We start from the raw sequence: 24,803 nt of genomic DNA on the forward strand, positions 1-24,803 counted from the left end.
TGAGGACCAACCCACTGGATGCAATGCAATTACACTGGTGTTAAAGGGGTGCAGAACTGCTCTAAAACCACAGGTCAGGCTTCCCGGCACTGGAACGGGCATTTCATGTGGTCAGGCAGGTCTTCAACCTGAAACTCCCTTTGGAAAATGCAAGTGGAGTCTCACCAGCAAAACCAGAATAACGTGGCTCTGGGAGCGGAGGATTTAAGAAGAACAACCTGATATTTTCAGTCAAAATCGCAGGAGTCAGGTGCTTTGAGGCTGCGACCGAGATCACGACTACCGCTCTTTAACAAGAAAGGTTTGGGATCAAGAGAAGGAAAGAAGATGATGCTGCCTTTAATTTCTTTTTTAGTCCATGGTTTTTCTCTCCATGTCTCATCTCTCTCCTTAGGGGTCCGCCTTCCCCCCCTTGTACTTCTCTTGCAAGTCCAGCAACGGTGGCATTTCCCTGACTAACAGAACCACATTTGTGCCAAGGGCAGGAAGGAAGTGGCGGTGGGAAGGGAAAGGGGTGGGTCATTCATCCAAACAAATCCCAGCTCCCCCCCTCTCCGTTCATCCTTTATTCAGACCTCGCTTGATTTATACAAGAGAACAGAAAAAGCCTGGAGGCAAGAAGAGCTTGTCTCCCTGCGACTGAAAACATGTTCTCAGCCCCAACTGGAGAATTTGGGACTTGAATGCCGGTTGTTGCTGGGTTGTTTTGCATGTGTTTTTATTTCATTTCAGAGGCTGTTGCTCAGGCCTTTAGCTCATGTCATTGTGAAGGCCTTTGCAGGAAGCACTACCCAAAAAGAGCCTGCCTGCGATCTAATGCAACCCCTTTTCATTTGGTAAATTGCTTTACATGCAGTTGCTTTATAAAAGGCTTCCCAGTGTCCACAGGCTAAATCCTACCTCCCCGTGCAAATGCTCTGACAGGGTTACACTCGCGCACGGCGGGTGCAGCGCCGTCCCGCAAGTTGACGTCTCATCTGCCCCATCTGGCAGATGGCTTCTTCTAGGAGGACACATCATCTAGGATTATTAGACTGGTTTGCCCTCCAATCATTCTAGGAGGGCGAAATGCAAACCATGGATAGGGGACAAGGGTTTTTGTTGGTCTCGATAACGGGTTGATGCAGAAGCCTCTGTAGGAAGTGCAGAATAGGCTTCGCTTTCCGGGCAGATGAAAAGAGCGGGGAGGAGTCCATACCTTCTACCTGCAAGATCCAGTCTGCAACGTGCAATAAGATGTGAACACTCAAGGATGCATGTTTTAAAATAGCACCCAGCACACCACTCCCAGCATCTAATAGTCTACCCAGAAGGGTCCAGGTGTGATTGGGTTGGATGCCTGAAGGAGCACGGCTGGCACTGGGTGGGATCCCTGCTCCGGCTACCAGCAGTGCCCAGTCTCTTCTTCTTAGTAACTTATATCATCACGTTGTCATCAATTTGGTGCTCAGGGAAGTGGGGGCCGATAGAGCTGGAGTCACTCAGTCCCAACGGGCACCAGACCTCATTTTGCATCAAGCCCCGCTCCTGCTGCTCTTCATAGCGGCACTTTGGAGAGCTCTACCAACACCCCCAACCACGACCTCTCTTCCTCCAATCAAGAGTTTGAAGCTGCAAAACCCCTTTATTTTTCCAGGCATGGTTTTGCAGAGAAGTAAGGCTGCAAGGGACCTCAAGAGATGATCTAGTTGAAACAGGGATTGAACCTGCAGCCATGGGGTTTGCTAGCATGACCCTGCCCATGCCCTTTGAGCCTCACCTTTCCACTCTTTTCAAGCCAAAACTGCATAGATATGAGAGGAGTACAGTGTGTTTATAATGCCCTTTGTGACCACTCAACTTATTTTCCTTGTGCCCGAACTCAAGTCTCACGAGGCGGGAGACTGGTGCATTTCTCCTGCGCGCCATTGATCTCCCTTGCTTCAGCCGCTCCCATTAATTGAGCAGATGTTTTCTTTGACGGCTTCCAATCACCAGCTGGTCAATTTACCGAGGAGAATTTTTTACTCTTTCTTGCTAGGATTCATTTTTTATGATGCCTAACCTAAGGGACTTTAAAAAAAAAAAGGGGGGGATTAAAATGGTTTATAGAGGGTATGTTTATAATCCACTCAGCTGTTTTTCCATTTCCACTGATATGACATCTTTCGGCTATAATTCACAAATTCCATTGCTTAACGGGCCTTGAATCTTAGCCTTCCCACGTCTCCGCTCTGCTTTTCCTATCACCGCTTTCTCCTAAATCTCCGCTGTGCTGCTAAATCCAGCCAGCTTTGGCCATCGCCGGAGAAAGGAAGAATATAAACAGCAAAACTAGCACTGCTGGATTTGGGGCATCGCAGCATGGGAGCAGGGAGAGGAGACATGTCCGGGAAAGATATTTTGGGCACTGAGCAAAGGAAATGCCCTCCTTGTGCACTGCCATCCCCAGAAAAGGGAAGAAGGTCCATTGGCAACGCATGGCCATGCTCCCAGCTTTGAAGGATGGGTTGATTGGGTCCATCCAGCACATCTTATAGGTGCAATATTGTCTTGGTGTTGCTTTTAAAGATGGAAAGAGGCATCCTGAGCACTGTAGTCTCCGGAGGAGAATGATCCTGAAGGGACTCCAACCCCCAAAGAGACTATGGTTTGACCATGCTGGGGAAGGGAGGGTATTTAGAAAAATGCCCCTGCCCTAGCATGTATTTCTATTGACCCACCCATGCCTGAGAGCAACCCTGGTCTAAAGGGGTGGTGTGCTCAGCTGCAGCTGCCTTCCCTGTTCTGCCTCGGTCTTTGTTTCAGACGGACTAAGGAGACCGTGTCTAGCTCAGCCTTTCTGCAAGAGCCCAGCAGATGGGCTCCCCATTTTTTCTGCCCCTTCAGAAGCAGCAAAGATGCTCGAGTAAGTCCTAGTAGCTGCTGACGGCATGCACCAGATTAACCGAGGGAGGGAAGTTAGATCAGGGAGGAGGGATCCCACACATGGGAAGAGGAGCACAACCTTGCAAAGCAACAGCAGGCTTGAAGGGATGACGCTGCCTGGTTTTACAATCTGCAAAAGTGCCAGGCGTATCGATTGTGCCACGGAAGAGCCTTCCAGTATTATAAAAGCTTGGAGCAGCTAGAGGTTGATTTTTCAGGCTGCTAAGCTCAAGTGGGAGCTGCCCAGATCTGAGCTTGATTGTGGATCTGCAAGGAAACCCTGTACAGTTTTCTAGCCTGCAACGCCGCAACTGCTCCACCTTGGGCTTCTGACAGCGCAACACCAACCTGCCTTCTTACAGCCACGAGACTGTTGCTCGAGCCCCGGTCTATAAATCTCACTGTTCAAGTCTAGGCCTTTACAGGCGCCTTGATAAGGGCTGGAGAGACCGTCTGCCATCAGCTCTGCGGCTACAGGAGGTGTGGGGTCTGCCCAAACAGGCTGAGGTTGCAGATGCCCCCACTTGAGCTCCTCGGGCAGTCACATGCAAGGAAGAGCTCTGCTTTCCCGTCCAACCCTTGAAGCCGGCCCTGTCGGTGAGGCTGCCCGAGTGGCGCGGTACAGCTAGCATATCCCAATTAGCCCTGTCCAAACCACTCTCCGACCAAACTGCCTCTCCAAACTCTCCTGAAAGGACAGCAACCCCCAAAATGGAAAAACCATTTCTTCTCTGAACACAGAAGCAATCGGGAGCACGCCACTCTCCAGAGATGCTGTCCGCAGCCTGCCGCTGCTCCCAGCCACCCCGCTCTCCCCCGTTACCCATCGTTTCATTTATCACCTTGGAGGGGAGGAGAGGGTTTCGCCGACGGCCAGGGCAAGCAAGCAGAAAGCTGGCTGCTCGCAGAATATTGATTTCCTGGGTTTTTTTTGCGATGAGATTTCCATTTTTATGCTGACATTTATTCTCTTAATGCAGTCTCTCCAAAACAGCTTGCAAACTGCCCTGTTATGTAGACAACAGAGGTAGCTGGCAAAACGCTTTGGGGAGTCAGAGCATCCTCGTGGCAGCTTCTCAGCTATGTAAGGCGGGGAAAGAAATGGCTCGGGTCCAACAGGTGAATGAGGTTGTGGGGCCTTTCAGCTGTCTCCCTCATGCCCACACGACAATATTATTGTTCAAATAAGCGTGATAAAAGTGAGCTCATGAAAACGTACGCGTCTCTGAGTCGGTTAGTTGGTAAGGTGAGTCTCTACTGTGCTTGCTCGCCCCCTGAATATCACAGGGGCAATGGAAGGGACATTGCAGAGGACCTTTAGGCACCTCTAGGTCTCTAACCCATCTCTGTGTGATTTTCCCCTATGCCATCAGCCCCTCTCCATCACGATAGCATTTTTCTAAAGGTTTAGAAGCAAACAACAACAAAAAATGGGGGGCCTGCAGCGCAGTAGGATTTCCCACATATTTCTTCCCTGGCTTTGTTCCTTTTTGCATTCGGTAGCAGGACGCAGGGGGTCCATTAAAACTTGGAGAGGGTTCCTGGAAAAGCAGCTTGCTGGGCAAATTGTAAGGAGGGACTTGCTGGGCACGATACCATGTGGAGACATAATCTGCAATGGTTTTTCTCCCCTCCCCTTCAGAGCTGCGCTGTATTACCGCAGCGGTTTGGCTAAGCTGCAAACCCACAGTGCTCCTCTCTGCTTCTCAACGTGAAATCCTCCCTCTGTCGAGAGTTTAAACATTGTGTGCAAACTCCCCCAGAGTTGAGCTCCACGCTACTTTCCGGGGCAGAGATCTTTCTAATTGCAGAGGGCAGTGCATGATTTGGGACACAGAGGAAGGCTGAAATAAGCAGCTCAGTCCTTCTCTTGTCACTTCAAGAGTGGAGATCGTCGAAGCCACGGGCCAAATGAAGGGCCACGTCCCCGTTGTCATAACTGCATTGCAAGGACAGATTGCCGATGCCAAGCAGCAAAATGGCCTCGAGTAAATGGCCCTTTACTTTATGCAGCGCTCTCTGGGCCAAGCCTCTTCTGAAGGAAACCTGCCTTAGCATCTTGCATGCATCTTGCATCCTTAGCATCCTTGCACGGGCAGGTTTCTACATGGCCCTACTTGGCGGTCAAACTGGGGAGACAGCAACTCGTTTCCCCCGTGCACCCTGCCAAGTGACACGCTGCTCCCCACCCCACACTCATGCCTGTGGAGGCACATCTCCCTTCATCTATACACGAGCCTCAGAGGCACGAAAAGCCATGCTGGGTGCTCGAGCTTTTCCAGCCGAACGCACACGGCTGCTTCCCATGCAGGGTCCAGATGTTCCCATCATGCACCTCAGCAGGGACCCTCCTCTGCACCATTCCTCTCGCCCTCTCCGCCTTGCTTTGGATGGGCTCATTAAAGCCTAGCAGCAAGCTCCCTTTTAATTATCTTGATATTTAGATGAGACAGCTTCTAAAACCCATACAAGAGGCAGGGCCCTTGGGATGCCCTGGGTCTGAAAGGAGTGGACAGGGACATTAGTACAGGAATTAAAGCTATTTGAAAGCAGTGGGAGTCTCCACCAATTTTGGACCAGGTCCAGAGGACACATAACCTTCTTTGGCCCAGAGGAGAGACTAGCACAGCCAATTTGTAGCAGGGCTTTGCTGTTTGTGGACTTCGACTGTCGTATTTTAGTCAGGTTGGAGATTAGGAGGTATTTTGACTGTGAGGGTGGTCAAGCAAGCTGCCTAGAGAACTTGTGGCATCTCCACCCTTGGAAATTTTCAGGAGCAGGCTGGACTGAGGCCTGGCTGGGGGTGTTTAGTGGGTGATGATCTTGCCTTGAGCAGTGGGGGGCTCAAGTAGGTGATTTTCTAGTCCTCCTTTCCTATGATCCTATGTGTCATGACGTGTACATCCCCAGTGACGGTGTTTTATCGCATGCTTTAGCTGGTCCCTGGGGACAAACCGCATCACACGTGTTTCAAGGACATGCGTAAGGCTTATTTCAGAGCTCTTGCAACTGCATTAAGCCTTGAGTTACAACGTCTAGACAGTCACTTTGCTGAATCTGTGTTGGAACAGTCTTTGCGGTGATGGCCTAAGCACGGTGCTTTAAGAAGTGTGGGCAGACCTGAACATGGAGTACTTGCTAAGACTGAAAGGCTTGCAATCCCTCCCATCCCTGTCCTAGAAATGAGACTGAGCAAATGGTGCTAAAAGTACTAATGACATAGGCAGCCCTCCAAAATGCATGCTCCAAGATTGTGATGGTCACGAGAAAGGGGGGGGTTCCTGCCTGGGATGGGGCTTCATCAAGAAATCTGGGTAATACTAAAGCAGCCTTCCCAGAGGATGTGAATCCCAGGACACACAAATCCACACCTGAAGACCAAGCTGCTTGCATTTGGAGCATGCATTAAAAGACTATGGCAGAAAGAGGCTTGGAGGGGGATATAAGGACCCTGAGAACATCATGCCTGGCATGGCTTTTGGGAAAGGAGGTGCATGGTAGAAGGTGCTGTGTCTCTGCACTCAGCTTCCCAAACCTGTCCTGATCGCACCTCTGGGTCTCCGTAGCCCTGTGTGTGCACATATTGGTCCTCCTCTTCTACCACCTCCAGGCTTCCCTTCCTCCCCATTGCTGAGCGTCTCCTTCACAGCCTCGCTCAAGCTGCATCTCTTTCTTCTCATGCCTGGGCTCATCTCCTCTTTTTCGCTACCGCTCCTTTCTCAATGTGTCCCGGTGCATCTGTGAGCTTTACGGGCCTTCTATTAAATCAGCTGCAACTGCCCATATGAGTATAATGGAGAGGAGTTTCCTGGTCTGTTCAGTACTGGGGGTGAATTTCTTCAGCAAAACTTTCACCTGGGAGAGTCACTGATACCCACTAGACTGGCTCTTCTCTCTTGCTGTCATCTTCTTCCCTGAAATGGTCTTTACAATAGTGTTGGGAAGGGGAGGGGGTGGCTTCACCATACTGAAGGTTGAGCCTTGCTAAATAGGCACATTTTACAAGTCCTCTAAAAGGCACAGGCACCTGGAAATTGTCTGGATATTGGCTATGTTGCGGGGAGGCTCCGCACAGGGTTAGGCATCAGAAGTAGAGGTTGCTATAGGACAAGGCCCTTTTTAGAGGCTGAAAAGGGGGAGAATCATTTCCTTTATTTATTTGGAGCTGGGAATGAAATTTTGACTCTGAGACTTAAACCCTGGTTAGGAGAGGGTGGGTTTTTTTCCTTATTAATTGTATACAGAGCTTCCCTGAAAGTAGGGTTTATATTCCACATGGAATTTTTCACACACACACACGGCAATATGGCATATTATATTCTCTCTGTATGGCATATATATACATATACACACACGCGCCATATATATATATATATATATGAAAGAGAGAGAGAGAATATAATATATATATGCATATATATAGATATAGATAGAGAGATATATAGAGATATAACACATGCACCATATATAGATAGCTGTAGATATAGATATCTAACACGTACCATATATAGATATACTGTATATCTATCCATATATGGTGCATATGCTATTTCTCTCTCTCTCTCTATATATAGATACCTAACATGCACCATCTATCTATCTATCTATCTATCTATCTATCTATCTATCTATCTATCTATCTATCTATCTATCTATCTATCTATCTATCTATCTATCTATCTATCTATCTATCTATCTATCTATCTATCATCTCTCTCTCTCCGTGTCTAACACACACACCCCTGTACATACAAAATGCTGACTTTTCATCACAATAATAAAACAGGGGAACCCTTTTAGTTTGAGGGAGGGCTGTTTTGTGGCAAAATACTGAAATTTTTTATTGAAAGTGGGCACATTTCACGGGGAAAAAAAACTCCCATAGATAGAAATCCATTTTTCAGCCCCCCAACCCATTTCAATATGTACTTGTAATGAGGCCTATCTGTGCTTTCAAGCCACACTTAGCAGCTGAGGCCCCAGTGCTCAGATCTGTACAACAGCCCCGGCAGGAAGACCTGCCATCCCCCAAACAGTGGATGAGCGAAGCAGGAGGTGAAAACCAAGAGGAAGATGCACCAGGCAGACAGCAGGGAAATCATTATGATTATGAAGCAAGGGTCAGGGCATTCACCCGTGGGAAATGAGGCTGAGAGGACAGAAGGGGCCAGCAAATGGAGCAGAGCCTGGAAAATGCAGCGGCTGCGAGGAAAGTAGAGAGGGGACAGAGAAGCAGCCAGGCACGGTCTGCGGGCTGGATGCACGATGCCCGTTAGCTGGACACAAGTGTGTGGGAGAGGGATCATCCTTTGCAAACGGTGTGGTGTAACACCTCTCAAGTCCAGGGTGCAAGATGAGGGGCCTATATGGCACAACGGCAGAAAATGCCCAAGAGAGATGATCCAAAAAACCTGGCTTGCCTTTGTGGGGGGGGGGAAAAAAAAATCAGTGGTTCAAATTGCAGGCAGGAAGGTTTAAAAACACCAGCTAACTCAAAAAAAAAAAACCAAACAAACCCCACAAGAAGTTTGCCAACCCAGATGCCACAAAGATCACCCATCCCACGGTAGCGACAACCGCACGTGTTTTACCAGCTTACCAGCAAACGCCCTGACCCCATACATAGCGCTGGGCGAACCTAGCTCTCCCTCCGCCGGGCCACGTACTCTAAGAGAGTTTCAAGAGGGTGGAAATTTTGGGTCTTGCTCCTCAAGGCCTGCAATGAAGATGGTTTCCCCTGAGCATCCGCGTGCTCACGCATCTCTTTCTGCCAAGGGCAGAAGCCCGGACACATGTCTTCCTATTGCACTTTGACTGGGTGCAAGGATGTCCTTATTTTCTGCTCAAGGCAACCTCACCCAGCCCAGTGGCCACCCCACCCGCCTCTCCGGCCGTGAGAGCCAGCAGCTCTTGCTCCACTTGGGCAACCGTGGCCTTGCACTTGGCAGAAGAAAGAGCCGGGAGGCTTGGAGCAGCGAGCGTTTCTCTGCACAGGCCTCGGGGCACGTGCTGCGTGCGTTCGAGTGCTGCTCCTCTCGATTTTGCCAAGAGGTAGCCAGGTGGCGAGGAAGGCGTCCCTCCAAACACGCGCGCACGGCCGGTCTCCGCGCCAGGTCTCAAAGCAAATTGTTTTCGATTCCACACAGCATCTTTAAGCAAAGTAGACGGTACCGGTGCAGCAAAAACTGTCTGCCGCCTGGTAATAAATGAGTTGTTAGCAGAGGTATTGGCGCTCCTGGTTTCATTTGTGATTTGAAGGGCTTGCAGCTGCTTCTCATTTTCATAATGTCAAAAAACCCACAAAAAAGAGAGAAGGGAAGGAGGGGACAAAGGAGGGATGTGAAGCCAACCTCCAGCTTCTTTCTAGTCGCTGTTCTTCGGTAGTTAAAAGGCTACTGTCAAGTACGATTTCCTTTTGATGGAAGATTGTGAATGTAAATGCACTGCTGTTGAAAGCAAGGAACTAGGAGCCTCAGCTGCAGTCAGGGACAGCAAGGGGAGAAAAGCCACGTTAAGGAGCTGTGGCATCTCTCGAGAGCCAGGGCTGGGCCCCCTGTCAATGCTACTGCTCCTCAGTCCTGAACTACGGCACACCCTAATGCCCCATGCCCAGGTTCCCCACCCCACCCTCAGCTCCTCCAGGACACTTCAGCCATCGTAGAAATCTTGCTCTTTCCGCTCCGAGGACCTGCCTTTAACCTTTGGAGCCACCGACTCCCAGCATTGGGCCTCCTCGAGCAGAGCACTAGGACCACGCTCACTCGCACCTACCGCCTTCCTGCTGCAACGGGCCGAAGTCAGGCAATACGAATGAAAGCCCGAAATCCAGCACCCCACGCACTGCAGGTGGTTAGACTGAGGGTTATTCAAAACTCAGATCCAGAGGGAGGACGGGTTAGGATTTTGAACCCCCCCCCAAAGTCTCAGCGGTGCTCAGGTCCCCGGTTTCCAATCTGACTCCTCTCAAACGCTTGCTCAAAACCTGCCGTTGCAGAAAGCACCTTTCCTCCAGGCAAAAACTGGCTTTGAAAAGAAAGCAGGACCCGCACACCCAGGACCCCCCAGGGGCTGGAGGCATTTCTCCTCCTGCTGTAATACTTCAGGAGCTAAGTGGGTAACATCGTACAAACAAGTGGGTAACATCACGTAGGATGCGTAGGAACGCATCCTTCCCTTGGTAATACATGAGTTCGGACAGTGCCGCTGCGAAGCACGGCTTTGACTTTTGCTGCATGAAGGACTGGCGCTTGGGGCTCTCAGAAGAAAATAAAGAAATGAGTGGGGCCTCAGAGAGTTATGTCCCTTAATCAAGTAGGAAGCAAATAAAGAAAGCAGCCTGCCCGGCGTCACGTGTGCCTTGGACACGCAATAGCAGGGCTTCAATCCAGGATGCTTGGGCCTGGCTGCAGGCAGTACGAGAGTCAGAGCAACATCACTGGGGGGAGCTGGGGCAAATGCACTCCAGTTAAAGCAAAAAGAAACCCCAGTTGACATTGCTAGAGAGAGACCTAGCGTGGGTGTTGCATTATTCACAGTTGCAGCAAAGGCGTAGCCAATGCATGCCATAAAATCCCCCCATCGCCTTACAGACGATTTTTCTGCCAAGAGCCACGTACGATAGCTTGAAGCACTTCTGGCTCCTGGTCTGAATCGAGGTGTCACGTCGCTTGTGGCAGTCGTAACCGAGATGAAGGCAGGATCTGGTCCATTCCCTCCTGCCTTCATCCCACCCAACCCAGCGGGGTCCCATAGACACCGTCCCCTGTCCCATTGCAGCAGTCCCTGCTCCTGCTCACCCAGCCCTGGCAGGAACCTGCTCATAGCCCAGGTCTCTTAATGCCAGGGACACACTTCCCCAGACAGCAAATCTTGGGATTGAGGGAACCTGCTGTGCACAGAGGAGCCCAAATGAGCCAGTGGGACAAAGCATCCTGGCTGAGGAAGAGTCAGGTATGGCCTTTTCCTGTCCCATTGCAGCAGTCCCTGTGCTCTCCTTGCAATCTGCTGTTCCCTCTGGGGTTTGAGTGCAAAACCTCCATGGGCATCAATAGCCATTGCCTTCCTGGGGCGATGCCAGCAGAGGAACTGCGGATGGGCGGCGAGGAGCAGAGGGAGAGGTGCTTGCACCTCAGGACTAGCATGCAAACCTGCGATGGTGGCTCACAGCAGGCTGCGAATGAGCGTCGAGTCCTGAGTTGCAAAAATAGCCCCACCAGGCCTCTTTTCTCTGCTGCTGCATCCGTTGGCTGGCACGGCTGTGCATCTGCATTGCTGGTGCCTCCCCTGGCTTGGTGCAGAGGGGGAGAAAGGACGACTGCAAGGCTGCTATGAGAAGCCCTGCCAGGATGGTCATGCTGCTAAGGAGAGAGGGGCCGAAGGGTCCAACACCACCGCAGCGCATGGAGGAGTTGGCGTGTGAACGGCTACTGAGCCCATAGGTAAGTGGATCCCAGGCCTACAACCCCTTGCAAATCAGTCTATCTGGCTAGTTATGCCTTGCTCCTCTCTGGGGGTACATGTGGGTCTGAAGTTAGGGAGCGTATTGTCTCTACACATGACCAAACCTGAGCTGGAGCTGCAGGGGGAAAAGGGCTTCCTGGCAGCCCCGCAACTGCCCGTGGCAATCTCTGAACGGCCATCCCGCTCCAAGCGCACGGAGGGCTTTGTGCGAGGCATGACACGACTGATCACACAGCTCCAAAGAGCAAACCAGGTTGGACCCCGAATGCCCGATTACACGTCCTAATTGGAACAAATAAAAGATCCTAGAGCAGTTTTTACGATGCAACTGGAGGGCTCCTGCGTCTAAATTGCACTCCAAACCTCAGTAACCTGGAATTGTAATTAGAGAGCTGGCAATCAGCGCAGGTATATGGGCACTTCTGCCAGCCTGTAAGTTAAGTGCTGGTTTGCTAAGCCCTTGACATGACAGGATGCTGCACGGGGACAGCTCAGGGAGGCTTCCCATCTTGGGGTGAACCTGGAGTGGGTAGCTTCATTTCCAGGATCTGGGGGCTTTCTCTTCTCACTTTTAAGCCCCGCTGCTGAGATTGCCAAGTGAGACGAGACAGGCTTTTCCAGGAATGAGACTGTGGCCACCCACCCATGCATTGGGGGTTGCAAAAAAGCTAAGAGACAGTGACGACTTGGGGTCCTCGTCTGTCTAAGCTGACCCAAGTTAGCAATCTTTCAAGGCTTCTAGTCCCTTGATGTCTCTGTTTGACAGTCTCTATGCAAGGCCCCACCGGGACACGAGCAAGGAAGGGTTCACACCCAGCCCTGAATTAAAGTCATGCAGCTCACTGATTCCCGGCAGCAGCCGGCTGCCTTGACCAACACAGAAAACTCCCCAGAACGCAGACAGGCCCGCGGCTAAATCCAGCCTGCTCCATGCCCTGAACTGTGGGGTGAGAAGGCAGCTCACGTGATGGGGAAGGCTGAAAATACCATCCTGCTCTGCAGAGCAGCACAGATCCAGTTACTATGATGCTCCTCCCTTAGCCAAGCAGAGCTGCGATTTAAGCTTCCTTCGGTAGTTCATTAAAGACATTAATCACCTCCTGTACAAAGGCAGTTCCCAACTCCCTGCAGACCAGCCCTCTTTCTCAGCCGCAGCTCCTCTCGGCAGCCCGGCCCTGCGCTTCGCTGACACAGGCAGAGCTGCGCAGCGGTGCTCTCCTTTCCTCCCCGGGTGTCCTCCGGCGTGCTTTCCCCCAACACCACAGCCAGCATTCACATCTCTGGCCCTTCTCATCCTCGACCTTGGGCAATACAAGTCTAGTAATGCAAGAGCATTACGGTGCCTGCCAGGTCCCTGTGAGCACGGGGCTGTGTTGGCAGGTGCTTCTCTCCCAGTTTGCAGGTGGGAAGGTTGCCATTTCCTCTATGGAAAAGCAGCAGAGCTGGGACTAGCAGAGGCAGGGTAGCAGCAGCGGTGCTGGGTTGAGAGAAAGGGGCTGCTCCCCCCCGAAAGCCCCTCCGAGACTATTAGTAAAGATACTCAGAGCTTTCCTCCATGCCAAATGGTGACATTGGGAAGGCTGCAGGGTAGGATGTTTGGTTCCCTTTGCATTTGCCATGGTGTCTAGGATTGCAATGCTTATCTGCCCATGGGTGTTTGCCTCAAGACCCCGCTCCGAACCACGTTGCAGGAAGCTGGCTACATCCCTGGGGGAGCTCATCCTGATTTACCTTGGCTGGATGGGACCACCGAGCAGAGTCCCGCTGGCTCCCTCACCTGTTCCCATTCCCTTCAAAGCAAACTGAGCATACACCCAGGAGACACGTGCGCACCTCTGTGCACTCCCTGAACCAGCTGGTTTTTGCAGAGAGATGCTGGAAGAGCTCTACTTCCAGCAAGGCCTACAAGTGATCCTTCTGGGCTGTGTTAGTGCCACGCAGATGGGAAACAAATGGGGACATCAGGTGGCAGATTAACAGGAAGACCACCGAGTTGGATGTCTTTTGTTCAGGGATGCTTTGCTCAAGCACAAGAGCACAAGATCCCTGCTCCAAGTGAGATCATGGCAGATTCCCCGAAAAGGTTTTATAGCTATATTTTGGCCCTTCATCCCTCCACCTTTCATCTCTTCCTCCTCTGTCTCCATTACTGCAATCTGATGATGTGAACTCAGGTTCATGAAAGCTTGTGCTCCATAGCTGGATGTTAGTCTATAAAGGCGCATGTCTATCCTGCCCACTGAACGACTTATACGGTGAACTACCCCTTTCCATTACCATAGAGCCAGGACTTCTTATTAAATAAAAACCAAGAGTTTTTTGAACCTCCCCACAGCCTGTCCCCCATATGCAACAGTCCTTCTCTACATTGCTCTACTCCATCAAATGAAAGAAATAAGAAGTGGAAGGCCCCTCCGAGGAGTGGTAAAACTGCTCTGCTACTTGCTGCCGTGTTGCTTCTTGCTGTCACATCCTTAAAAGAGATCCATCAGGTTTGTGCAACATAAAAAAAAGCAGCTCTTTTTTTTTTTTTTTTTAAGCATCAACTCTGGATGTACTTTATGTAAGGGTTTCAGTGCAAATGGCTTTCTGGGGGGAAGGTTACCGAGGGGAATTAATGAAGAAACAATGCTTTTTAAAATGTGCCCGGGAGGGATTGAATGGGAACTGCTATTAAAGGGCAGTAAGAGCAAATCAACTGAGAGTGTTATCTTGCGGGCTAATGACTAATTGGCTCAGCATAAGAACAAGGCGAGAGGGTGCAATGTGGTGTTATTAACAGCCTGCTGCATGATTTCGAAGCTCTCGGACGTGGAAGCATGGAAGGTGGCTAACGGCCGGATTCGGACACCGCGTAGCGCTTCGGTCTGCAAGGAGCCTCGTTGGCTTGCTGCGCGACGGCTCACAGTGCCTTTGAGGCACCAGGCCCTGCGAGCAAGGGTGGCCCTTTGCAACTATAGGCCTGCTCCCAGGCTGAGGGATGTCATCCACCTCTGCTCGGATGCAATGAAAGGCATGTTTGCCCCTTACCTTCGCTACCGGCAAGTTTGCACCCGCACCTTCACTGCTGAAACCAAAAGCAAGTTTGCACCTGTCCCTGCACTGCCAGTGGCGCAGAGAGGTCTGAGAGCGCGAAGATGCCACCTCCCTTTGGCTTCACGTCACTCAGCTCAGGCGCTGGAAGGAAACCGAGGCTCTTTCCATTTCTACCACCACCGACCTCTTGCATTTGGGTCTCCCATCCCCAAGATTAAGTTATAAAAATGCCCATTGAAGCTGGGGGCAGCGAAAGAAGCCGCTCTATTTCTTAAGTACCCACTAGGATTTCACTACATGTCTGTAAAACATGCCAAACGCGAGCTCTGCGCCTACACGACTTGACAGGGTCTTTTTGACCTGGAAAAGCTTGCATCGGCGATTTTGGAGAGAGGGAGAGGTGGGCAGTGACTGACAGCCGCGGTTGTAGCCGAGCATCCGACTGTGCTCCGTCTGAAGCCTCATTGCAACACGCTGCCCGGCTAGCCCCGACTCCTCCACGTGCTCCTCTGCTGTCACGAATGAGTCGCTCACATCCTTCCCAGAGGAGAGGCTAGTTTTGCAGGTGTGAAATTTTGCACCCCCCTCCCCTTTTCCTTCCATGAGTCTTCTTCATCCTGGCTGACACATGAGCTCCGCTCAGCTCCCCTGGCATCTCTCCTATTGCCCGCGAGGAAAAAAAAAATGCTGCCACTCTGAAAATAAATCACCCTGCTATCTTTCGAGGCAGGTAAAAAGCAAAAAACAAACATGACTCCAGAAAACCTTTGTCCTTGGCAAATAGCAGTTGGGTAGCACCTGCATCTTCCTGCGATTGCAGGAAGGACTCTCCCATACGTATCCGGGGTTAAGCGACCCCTTGCAAAATAACTTTACTATGCAGCACAATGTGAAATGGCTAGGTAGGACTTGCCATGCATCTCCTTCCCTGGTGGATTTTACTCAGTGCCAACATGGACAAATGTGCAGGAGACACCAAGTCGTTGGAGAAGCACCATCCATGCTGCCTGAGGAAGATCGTTCGAACCCACTGGGAAGACAGATGCACCAATATTAGCGCCCTCTCACAAGCAAACACAATGAACATCGAGGGGACGATCGCCTGGCTTCAGCTTTGCTGGGCCGGACACATCCTTTGGATGTCTGCGTCCTGAAGCGAGTCTCGTTCTCCCAGCTCAGTCAAGGCGCACGCTCAAGAGAAGGGCAGAGAAAGCGCTTCAAGGACACCCTCGAGGCCAACTTGAAAACAATGCAACGTTGACATCAATTCATAGGAGACTATTGCCCAGGACCGCCCCACATGGAGGAAGAGTTTGCTGCAGGGATCTCAGGACTTGGAAACCTCACGACGACAACAGAGGAGGGAACAAGTGGGAGTGGCAGAAATGGCGTGCCGCGAACCGAACCAAGAAACCAGAGCCACCCACCCCGCACGGAAACACGTGCCCCTGCAATCCCGGATCAGCCTTAATCTTCAGACCCACGGATTAGACAGCCATGGAAGACCATCATCCTCGACTGCAAGGGCAAACTAGATCCCTTGCCACCACACGGCCAAGCACTGTAAGGGCATCTACTCTGGGCAGCCAGCTTGGCTCCGCAGGTCATGCGTCTGCTCCTTAGCACAGAGCAAATTTACCCTGGGTTTTAATCTATAGTAAATTGCTTCCTAGCAATCATGTTATGTGCCAGCACCAATGATTGTGTGAGCTGGAAGGCAGCTGCCCCCCCACCGAAAGATCCTGGAAAACTTGCATTTAGGTTGATTCAGAAGTCATTCTTTCTAGGTCTTGTGAGAAATGCACCTTGCATACCCTTGCGCCTCCCACTTGTGTTTGCATCTTTCTGCAAGGTGGCAGCCCCTTGCCGAACAACCCTTAGTACTTTAGACGTATAAAACTGGGGGGCCAATGCTGCACGATGCCCAGCACCCTCATCCCTGATCGATCCTGTTGTGACTGGCAGCTCCACGAGCCACAGGAGATGGTCCTAGCTGCACCAGGACTTTGTTTCCAACTAAACCAGAGATGTAGCTTCTTGCAGTACCTATATATGGCATGCAGTAGATAGCACTGGATCATGATGTGGCAGTTGCCTTAAATCATGCTAAGCAGGTGTATCTAACATGCCAGGTCATACAGAAAGACATCCCTTATGGGATTGGTATGGCATCCCAGAAACAAACCAACCAAGCACAAAACAAAAAAAACCCACACGAAACACTTGCACAGCACTGCAGGTAAGGGCTCACCGGGACTGAAGAAGTGGAATTGCAAAATTGCTTTTTAATTGATTGCTGCCAGAATAATTACGGTGGCCCCCTTCCCTGAAATGGAGGCCACCGTGCGGGTGTGTGTCAACAAAGAGGGTTTCTTAATTCAACATACAATAATTGTTTAATTAAATCCAATTTAGATCCTCATTTGAGAGCATTAAAATGTACGCCTATGACTTCCTGTCTCGAGAAAGTAATTGGAGAGATGAGGAGGGAGGTACAGAAGAACTGTATCTCTACAGCGAAGCAGGCAGGGGATTCACAGGAGAGCAGGGGGGAGACAGCGAGAGAGAAATCATTTGTTTCCAGTTCAACTTTTAAATATTATTACTGCTATCAAATATTGATAAGAACATAACCAAGCAGCACAGATCCCTTCCTCACAGCTTCTGGTACACAGCTTTGACAAGCAGCCACGCATCGTTCCCTTTTTCTACCCGTTTTAATATTTATGACGGAATTAATTATTAGCACAATTAATCTTACAGTAGCACCCAAAGATCCTGCTCTGGATGGGGGGTGGTCCCTTGTTTTGGGATCTGTAGGCAAACAGGGAACATCTACCTGTGCAATTAATGCACACAAATAAACTCCAGTGCTTATTGCTCCGGGGTTTATTCATGCACAGCACTTAAGGAGCTTGGTCAGAGCAACCTGGACTAGCAGTGGACCCAGGGGGTCAGCCTGCCAGCCCAGGGCTGCTCCGACCAGGCTCCATGTGCTGCGGCGGGGCTGACGGGGGCACGAGGGTGCTTCAGCTTGGGGCTAGTTGGCACCGAGACAGTTTGAACTAAGTACCTGCAGCTCAAGTCACTAGTGTCCTCTGTGGCTCAGCACCAAGAGCCCCCTTCCCTCCCCACCAGCGAGCTACATATGCTGGAAACAGATCCCGATGCATACAGACTGGGGGCAAACTCCTCACCAACCGCTCTGCCAGGGCGCTTCAGCCCCAGGCAGCATCACCTTTTGTACGGCTGGCTCCCCGTCTCGGCTAGGAAATTGCAGCCGTGTCCATAGATTCATAGACGGAAAGGCCAGAAAGGATCCTGGAAAATCATCGGGTCCAAGCTGGAGATGTTGTTCCGGGCTGCCACTTTGCACCCAAACTGCAGCACCTCCTGCCTCCTTGGACCCCACCTGAGCAGATGCTGACGACCCATCACAGCACCAAGTACCTGGTGAGTTTTGCAAGGTTCAGAGACCACCAAACCCACTTCCAATTATGACCCGAGCCAGGACCAGAGAGTACATCCCTGAACACGACCCCAAAGTTGTCCAGCTTCTTGCCTCCCTCCATCCCTGTTGCTATCACTCTTTTGCCTCGACCTTGTCCTGGGACCTGCTTCTGCGGGTGGGTGGGTTGTAACATTTCGATTTCCTCCGAGCAGCTAACACTACGCTCCAAGAGACAGAAATACGTGACCTCTTCCAAGCTGAGCTAACATTACAGCGGCAGCCTGTCTAGTCTCATAAGCCCTTCGCTACGGGACTAGGTAACACATCTAAACACCATGCAAAGGCATCTGATGTGACCATGGGGAAGGTGCCAGTCGATTGTTTCCACATACGAGCATTGTCATTGAACTGTAAGGTGATTAATTAGGATCTTGTGTCACATTTACTGGGTATTTTCCAAATCTTCTAAGATTTAGAGGAATATTTTCATTTATTTTTCTTGCAGGTCATCAATGTCATTTTTGTTTCCTCACACTCACATTAGATTAGATTAGATTAGTGACACTCGCACACATACATTATGTAGGAGGGGCTTTTAGCTAACCAAAGAGAAATACTCTATATTACTGGGCAATACCACCAATTCCAAGATCAGATGCGTTGGAATACCAATAGCATCGCTGCACAGTAGTATTGCTGCAACAAGTTGCATCACTTTGATAGTCTACCTGACTTATCACCTGGATGGATGTTTAATTGCTGTTCTCAATCCAGCATTGTCACTGATGGCAAGGCTTTGTGCATCCCTTTGGCTGCTTTCATATCATTATCATTTGCTAGGCAGCTGCAGGTGACCAGAGAGAGAGTGCATCCACTCCCTGGATGATATATACCTTCTGCAAGCTATCCTGTTGCACCGAGCACTGTTGTCTAGCTACAGCTCGCTGCTCCCTAACCCAGCCGCATGCTTCTGCAGCCACCATCTGCTCCTAAAACCAGATTTCCATTAGACTGAGGCTGCTGCAGCCACTGCCACCAGGATGCAGACACCTGTAGCCGGCTGCATCTTCGCTTTGCTTGCCGCGGGGCTGGGATCCGGGCAGCCAAACCACCGCGTTCATGCTCAGCCCGGCTACCCCAGACAACGTTCGGGGATGCAGGTAGCTCCAACAATGGAATATGCTGCGTCTCCATGGGAACAAAGCAACCGTGTCTGCATTTGGCAACACTTGCATCCTCTTCTCGATGGACAGGGACCACCGAGGAAGCAGGGCCTTCATCCCGCAGAAATCAAGGCGTGAAGTCTGAGCCTTGGCACTCGGGGGAAGAATTTGCCATTGGGTTGGGGAGGGGATAACTCCCTGTAGGAGCCTGACGCCCGATTTTGGAGCATCCAAAAGGACCAGGCTTTTGACCACTTGCTCTTCCTTCTCCAAGGCTAGGAAGGTGGAGTGCCCCCCTCTCCCCAGGCCTACCAAACAGCTGCTTTCGATAGTCTTGGAGAACAGAACAGGGGAAGCTTTTAATTAAAAAAAAAAAAAAATGAAGAGCAAGTGAAGATGGGCTGTTGGAGGGCTCTGCATGCCTTGATCTAGGACAAGGTGTCCTACATAAAACTTAAATATAACATGCTGCTTGAGAAGCTTCTCCTCCCTATGGGAGGCCGCCTGCTTCCAATCAGCTGTTGCAAGCCCACCTCTCCCTCCTGCCCGGATGACGGAGGTTGCCGTAAGCATGAGCGCGCTCCTGGTCCCGCTGTCATCACGGACGTCTGTGGAGTCACAGTCCTCCGTGACAGGCGTCCAGAGGGGCAGATGCGCCGGCTTTGAGAAGACGACCTGCCTTTTGGATCAGGCTTCCCGGCACCTGCCAAGTTACCTGCGACTGGGTCGGAAACGGGAAGCCGTCTCGCGTGGGTTGCACCCTCCTTGGAGAGGCACCAGAAGGGCCTGTCCTAACCTTGTCTAGTTTCTTCTGCCAAGAAAACATCATTCAATTGACCTGGAATAGTTTCCCTGGCTTGATGAAATCCTACTAGTTGGCAAAGCAGACGGATATTAAGGGGAATAGAAAATCTTTACAGACATCATTAGCTACTACAGTGTAAGAGTGGCCAGATCGTTACTCGTCTCTCTTTTCTCCTAGTGCTCACTAAAGGACTCCATGAATCCAAATCCCTGCAGTTTGCACAACCTCATAGAGAAACACCTCCCTCCTCCGAAGAAATACCTTGTATATTCTCACACCCTCTACCCGGGTTATTTTTCAGGAAGACATTTTTTTCCTTTGTGCATTTCTTTACAGAGAGAACAGTTTATCTCCATCCCAGTCTGACCCTCTGCATGACTAAACTGCAGAGAGGGTGTTTCGGAGAATCAAAAGGACGCTACAAATGTAAGTCCACACGCGTCCACCTGGATTCACATAAGGAAGGGGTCTTCCATCCCTTTTGTGCCTATAGCCAGTTCTCAAATGCATGCACACCTATGCCTGCACAGGGACATACGCACATGCACACACACACAGGGACATACACACATGCACGCACGCACAGGGACATAAACACATGCACACACACACAGGGACATACACACATGCACGCACGCACAGGGACATAAACACACGCACACACGCACTGGGACATACACACATACATGCATGCACAGGGACATACGCACATGCACACACACACAGGGACATACGCACATGCATGCACGCACAGGGACATACGCACATGCACACACACACAGGGACACACATGCACGCACGCACAGGGACATACGCACATGCACACACACACACAGGGACATACACACATGCACGCACGCACAGGGACATAAACACATGCACGCACGCACAGGGACATATGCCCATGCATGCATGCACAGGGACATACACATGTGCACGCATGCACAGGGAAATACGCACATGCACACACACACAGGGACATACGCACATGCATGCACGCACAGGGACATAGGCACATGCACGCACGCACAGAATAAAAGCACTTTGCATAACACTGGATCCAATTAAAGGATGCTTCAGGGCAATGTTTCTCAACCTGCAGGCTGTGACCCAAAAATGGCTTGCAAGAATATATAAAAGGCTCGCGAATAAACTTTAAAAATGGATCGACAAACTTTACAAATGGGGAGAAACGTGGGAAACTTGTGGCTTCTCCCTTGCAGGCTGGCAGAGTTCCCACCTGCAAGGGGCTGCTTGAGACCCCCAGCCCCACACACTGGGGGGCTGTTGGGGAAAGCAGGTCGGGATTGAGGGGCACTGCGTTGGGACTGGCCACCAATGTTTACCAATGGGTCCTGGTATAAAAAAGGTTGAGGACCACTGCTTTAGGGGCTCCAGCCCTTCTTGCAAGGCCCTGTGCCTCTCATCACAAAAAAGGAGCCTCATAGCATGCTCTGTGCAAACCACGGCATTTTCCGGTCCCTTTTACGGGGCTTCGTTATCATTGTTGCTAGTCCTAACATCATCCAAAGCTGTATTCTGGACGCTCCCATCTCTACTACAGAACAAGAAGCTGCCCCGTGGGCTGTGCTTTGCTTTCGCCACTCGCCACGGAGCCCTTGAACAGCCCCGCAGAGATGACGCCCGCTCCTGAAACACTTGCCTGACTGTCCTCTGCAGCAGGACTTGAAACCAGAGCCCTTGCCTTTTGCACACTGCCTGAGGCACTCTGTTTTAGATCCAGCCTCGATACACCCATCCAACTACCCTCTACAGTGGTGCGCTACTTAAAGCCGAAATGGCGGGAGGAAGACAGGTCCAAGTGAAATGATGCTTTCCAAAGTCCTAGGTGAGGGGGGATCTTTGCTGTACGTCTGGGTCACAAAAAATAAGGGTGTCGGGGATGCAAGAAAACCTTGACATGAGACAAGTGCGAGAGGTTCAGGGAACCAAAAGGAGGAACTGAAAGGCTTTTATACGGCACTTTAAAATCATCAAAGGAGAAACTAGAAGACATCTCATGAACACCTGCAGAGTTCCCTCGCTCAAGCCTCCAAACAAATCAAAAGGAATTACAAATCCCCTGCACATGGTTTCTTTGCACGGGCTTGGATGGAGAAATTTCAAGTTTGGGGCTCCTGTGCCCGGCAGATGAAACCCGTGCAGGAGGACAGGAACAAAGGAGAGAGAAAGAGAGAGGAAGAGAGAGGAGGGCCAGAAAGCCCTTACTTACAGGTGTATGTCATCTCAAAGCTGTCGCTGATGTTCACAATGTCGATCTGGGGGAGCAGCTTAGGGGGTTCTGTGAGCTGAGACAGTGCAAACCGAAAAGCCGCATGCTCCTGGGACTGCTGATTAGGAAATAATCCCCCTGCGGACAAAAAAACAAGACAAAGCAAAGGCCTGAGAGGTGTTCATGCTGCAAGGCGCTGCGTTGCCATCGTTCCCCGGGGGGAAGCAGCTGCTGCCCAGCTCGACTAATGCCACCAAATGTCGCGACGGGGAGATGCCCGGCACAAGCCGCGTGTTGGGCATCTTTGTCGGGTGGGCATTTATGTGATCCACACAACACAACCATGCCGGCCCAATGGCCCCCCTCGGCATGGCAGTCCTAAGGGAGGGGGTGAACCATGGGGGTGCCGGCATAACTCCAAGGGATGGACCCAGACGTGCCTCCGTGCTGCTGTCTTTGAGGAGGAACAATAACTTTCGTGCCCTCTCCACCGAGGCCAGCAGCAGATGCAGGCCCAGTCCTGATGTTCCCCTCCTTACTCAGCCGGGGGGGCGAGTTTGCTCCCTTTAAAAGGGAAGGTATGAATCCACGGGAGGCCACACAATAGGACCTGGCCCTCGGTGAATTGTATTTAGGGGCCGGGAGGAAAAGGAAGCCCAAAGTTTGCTGTCTAGGGCACCTGCTGCCAGCACGGAGGAAGTTTGCTGCAGCGTCGCGCCAAACAGGTGACAGTGGAGAAAATTAGCCAGACCAATCAAAGCCTCGGCCTTGATGGTGCTTGTACCAGGTGCACGCTCCAGCCCCAGAACTGCAGGGCAAGGGGGCAAATCCAAGGGCAGGGCCATGCCGGATCCCACATCCCGTGTCCTGCCTCGGCCTGTGGGCAGCAGAGGAAGGCACAAGGAACCTGGAAGTGGCCAGTAATGGCACAGCCTAGTCCAGGTTTCCTCCTGACCTCCATGCCCCGAAGCATGAGCGTGTCTACCCTCTGCTCATGCCACACCGGTTGCTACAGGTCTGAATTTCCGTATGCGGAAAGCCAAGACGCTCGCCCCCATTTTGCAGGTGGGGAAATGAAGCACAAAGGGACTCAGCAGCTCCATTCACTCCAACTCTCGCCCGCCATTCGCTCAGGGAAAAAAAAAATAGATAAAAACATCAGCCACTGCACCGAGATCTGCCCATTGGCAGGAACAGCACTTTGCACGTTTTCAACCCAGATTACGTCTCCCGCGAGTGCGGAGGGGGCATCTGTGCACCCGAACCCCCTGCCTAAGCGTTGCTGCCTCAAGGGAGAGCCAGTCTCCTGGTTCATCTCTTTAAATAAATGGGAATGCACTCGAGAGGCGAGAGTTGGGCCGGGGGAGGGGAGGAAAGCAGCATCAACAGCAATAAAAGCATCGCTTGTGCTCCTGGACGGAGGCAGGAGTTCGGTGGCTTAGCAAAAGGATTGCCGTTGCAAAGAGAGGGGCTCTGGATACGGGAAGAGGCACCAGAGAGGGACAGAAGGGGACCCTGTGGGACCCTGTTGCTGCTAATGGTACGGGAACCTGAACCGGGGGGTGCCGCGGCACCAAAGTGACACCACCGGGGAGGGAAAGGGTGGAATAAAGGGGTCTTGCTGAGCATAAGGGAAAGGCACCGGATGGAAAGCGAGCCCTGAAAGCAGCGTCTTCCTAGACTAGTTCTGCCCTCATTCCCACAGTTACAGCACACGGTGTTTGTGGTCCTTCCCCACCTTGCCCCTGCAGCCAGGGGAAACCTTGCAAAATGGGTATATATTGCAACAGGGGCTTCTCAGTGACCCCCCACCCCTTGTCCTTTCCTGAGCTTGCAACAAAACACCCATCTGCTTTATCATCATCATCATCATTATTTGCACCCTCCATTTCAGATGCACTTTTTCTGCTGTTCAGGCATTTATTCCCTCCCGAATGAATCGATCCGTCTCTGTGGCGATGAGCCCATCGGAAGCCGCTGCGGCTCTGCGGCCAGCCCAGCCTGTCCTGCCCGTTACACGGACCCGCAGCCTTTCTTTGCGAGCAAAAGGAATGAATGGGTTGGATGCCACCCCCTCCTTCCCCCCCCGGTGACCCTTTCTGCTCGCCCAAGGAAGTCATTCGCATCTCCAACTCACCTATCTGGATGTTGTTGGGGAAATTGGCCCCTAACACCGTCCCTAGGAAACCGGTGCAGAAGAAAGCAAAAATGTGCTGCATATTCCCTTTTGCATTGGCGAAAAAGAAGCCCAGTTCCAAGCATAGATTTGGTTTTCTCCCTCTGGTCTCTCTTTCTGTCCGCACCTCCCTTCTGCTATGCCTTCGGTGCTGTGCGTCTCCCTCTCCTGGAATCCAGCGCTTCGTCTGCTGCTTAACACCAACTGACAGCAGGATTAACTGAGCGCCGAGAGAAAGAAAGGGAAAGCGCTCTTCATGCATAGCCCACCCCTGTCTCTCCCTCGCTCTCACATGCACACACTGTGCACTTCCCACATGCTAATTTCCCTCGCCTCAATACAGCTCCATAGCTGGACTCCAGCCTCCCTCCATCACCCACCTCCCCCCGCCACCCTTTTTGGTGTCCCCTGCTTTGTCTTTCAGGGCGATTCATGCGTATCCCCAAATCACCCTTCCTCCCTCCCTCCTTTCACAGCCTGACCCACAAAGGAGCTGTGCAGATGTTCGGTGGGTGGTAAAACTCCTCCAGAGGAAGGTCTCAGCTCCACCGTCTCGGATCAATGTCTTCCTG

The 24,803-nt window shown here is 51.4% G+C and overlaps 1 protein-coding gene across 3 annotated transcripts in view; it reads right to left on the reverse strand.

Annotated features, from left to right (window-relative positions):
• The window catches only part of GRIA1 (glutamate ionotropic receptor AMPA type subunit 1), a 155,579-nt gene extending 131,083 nt beyond the window's left edge, over positions 1–24,496 (reverse strand). Inside the window, exons 1-2 of one of the 3 annotated variants that reach the window (XM_019506103.1) lie at positions 24,193–24,493; positions 22,056–22,193 (exon numbers count right to left, since the gene is read on the reverse strand). In XM_019506103.1, the coding sequence (XP_019361648.1) occupies positions 22,056–22,193; positions 24,193–24,493 (439 nt within the window). Of the gene's footprint in view, positions 1–22,055; positions 22,194–24,192 lie in introns of all 3 variants that reach the window. The other 2 variants (XM_019506102.1, XM_019506104.1) reach the window with 2 other exon arrangements.
• Between the last annotated feature and the right edge of the window lie 307 nt (positions 24,497–24,803).

This window comes from Gavialis gangeticus, unplaced genomic scaffold, assembly GCF_001723915.1.
Source record: "Gavialis gangeticus isolate Ggan-Ray unplaced genomic scaffold, GavGan_comp1, whole genome shotgun sequence".
NCBI classification, from domain to species: Eukaryota; Metazoa; Chordata; order Crocodylia; family Gavialidae; genus Gavialis; species Gavialis gangeticus.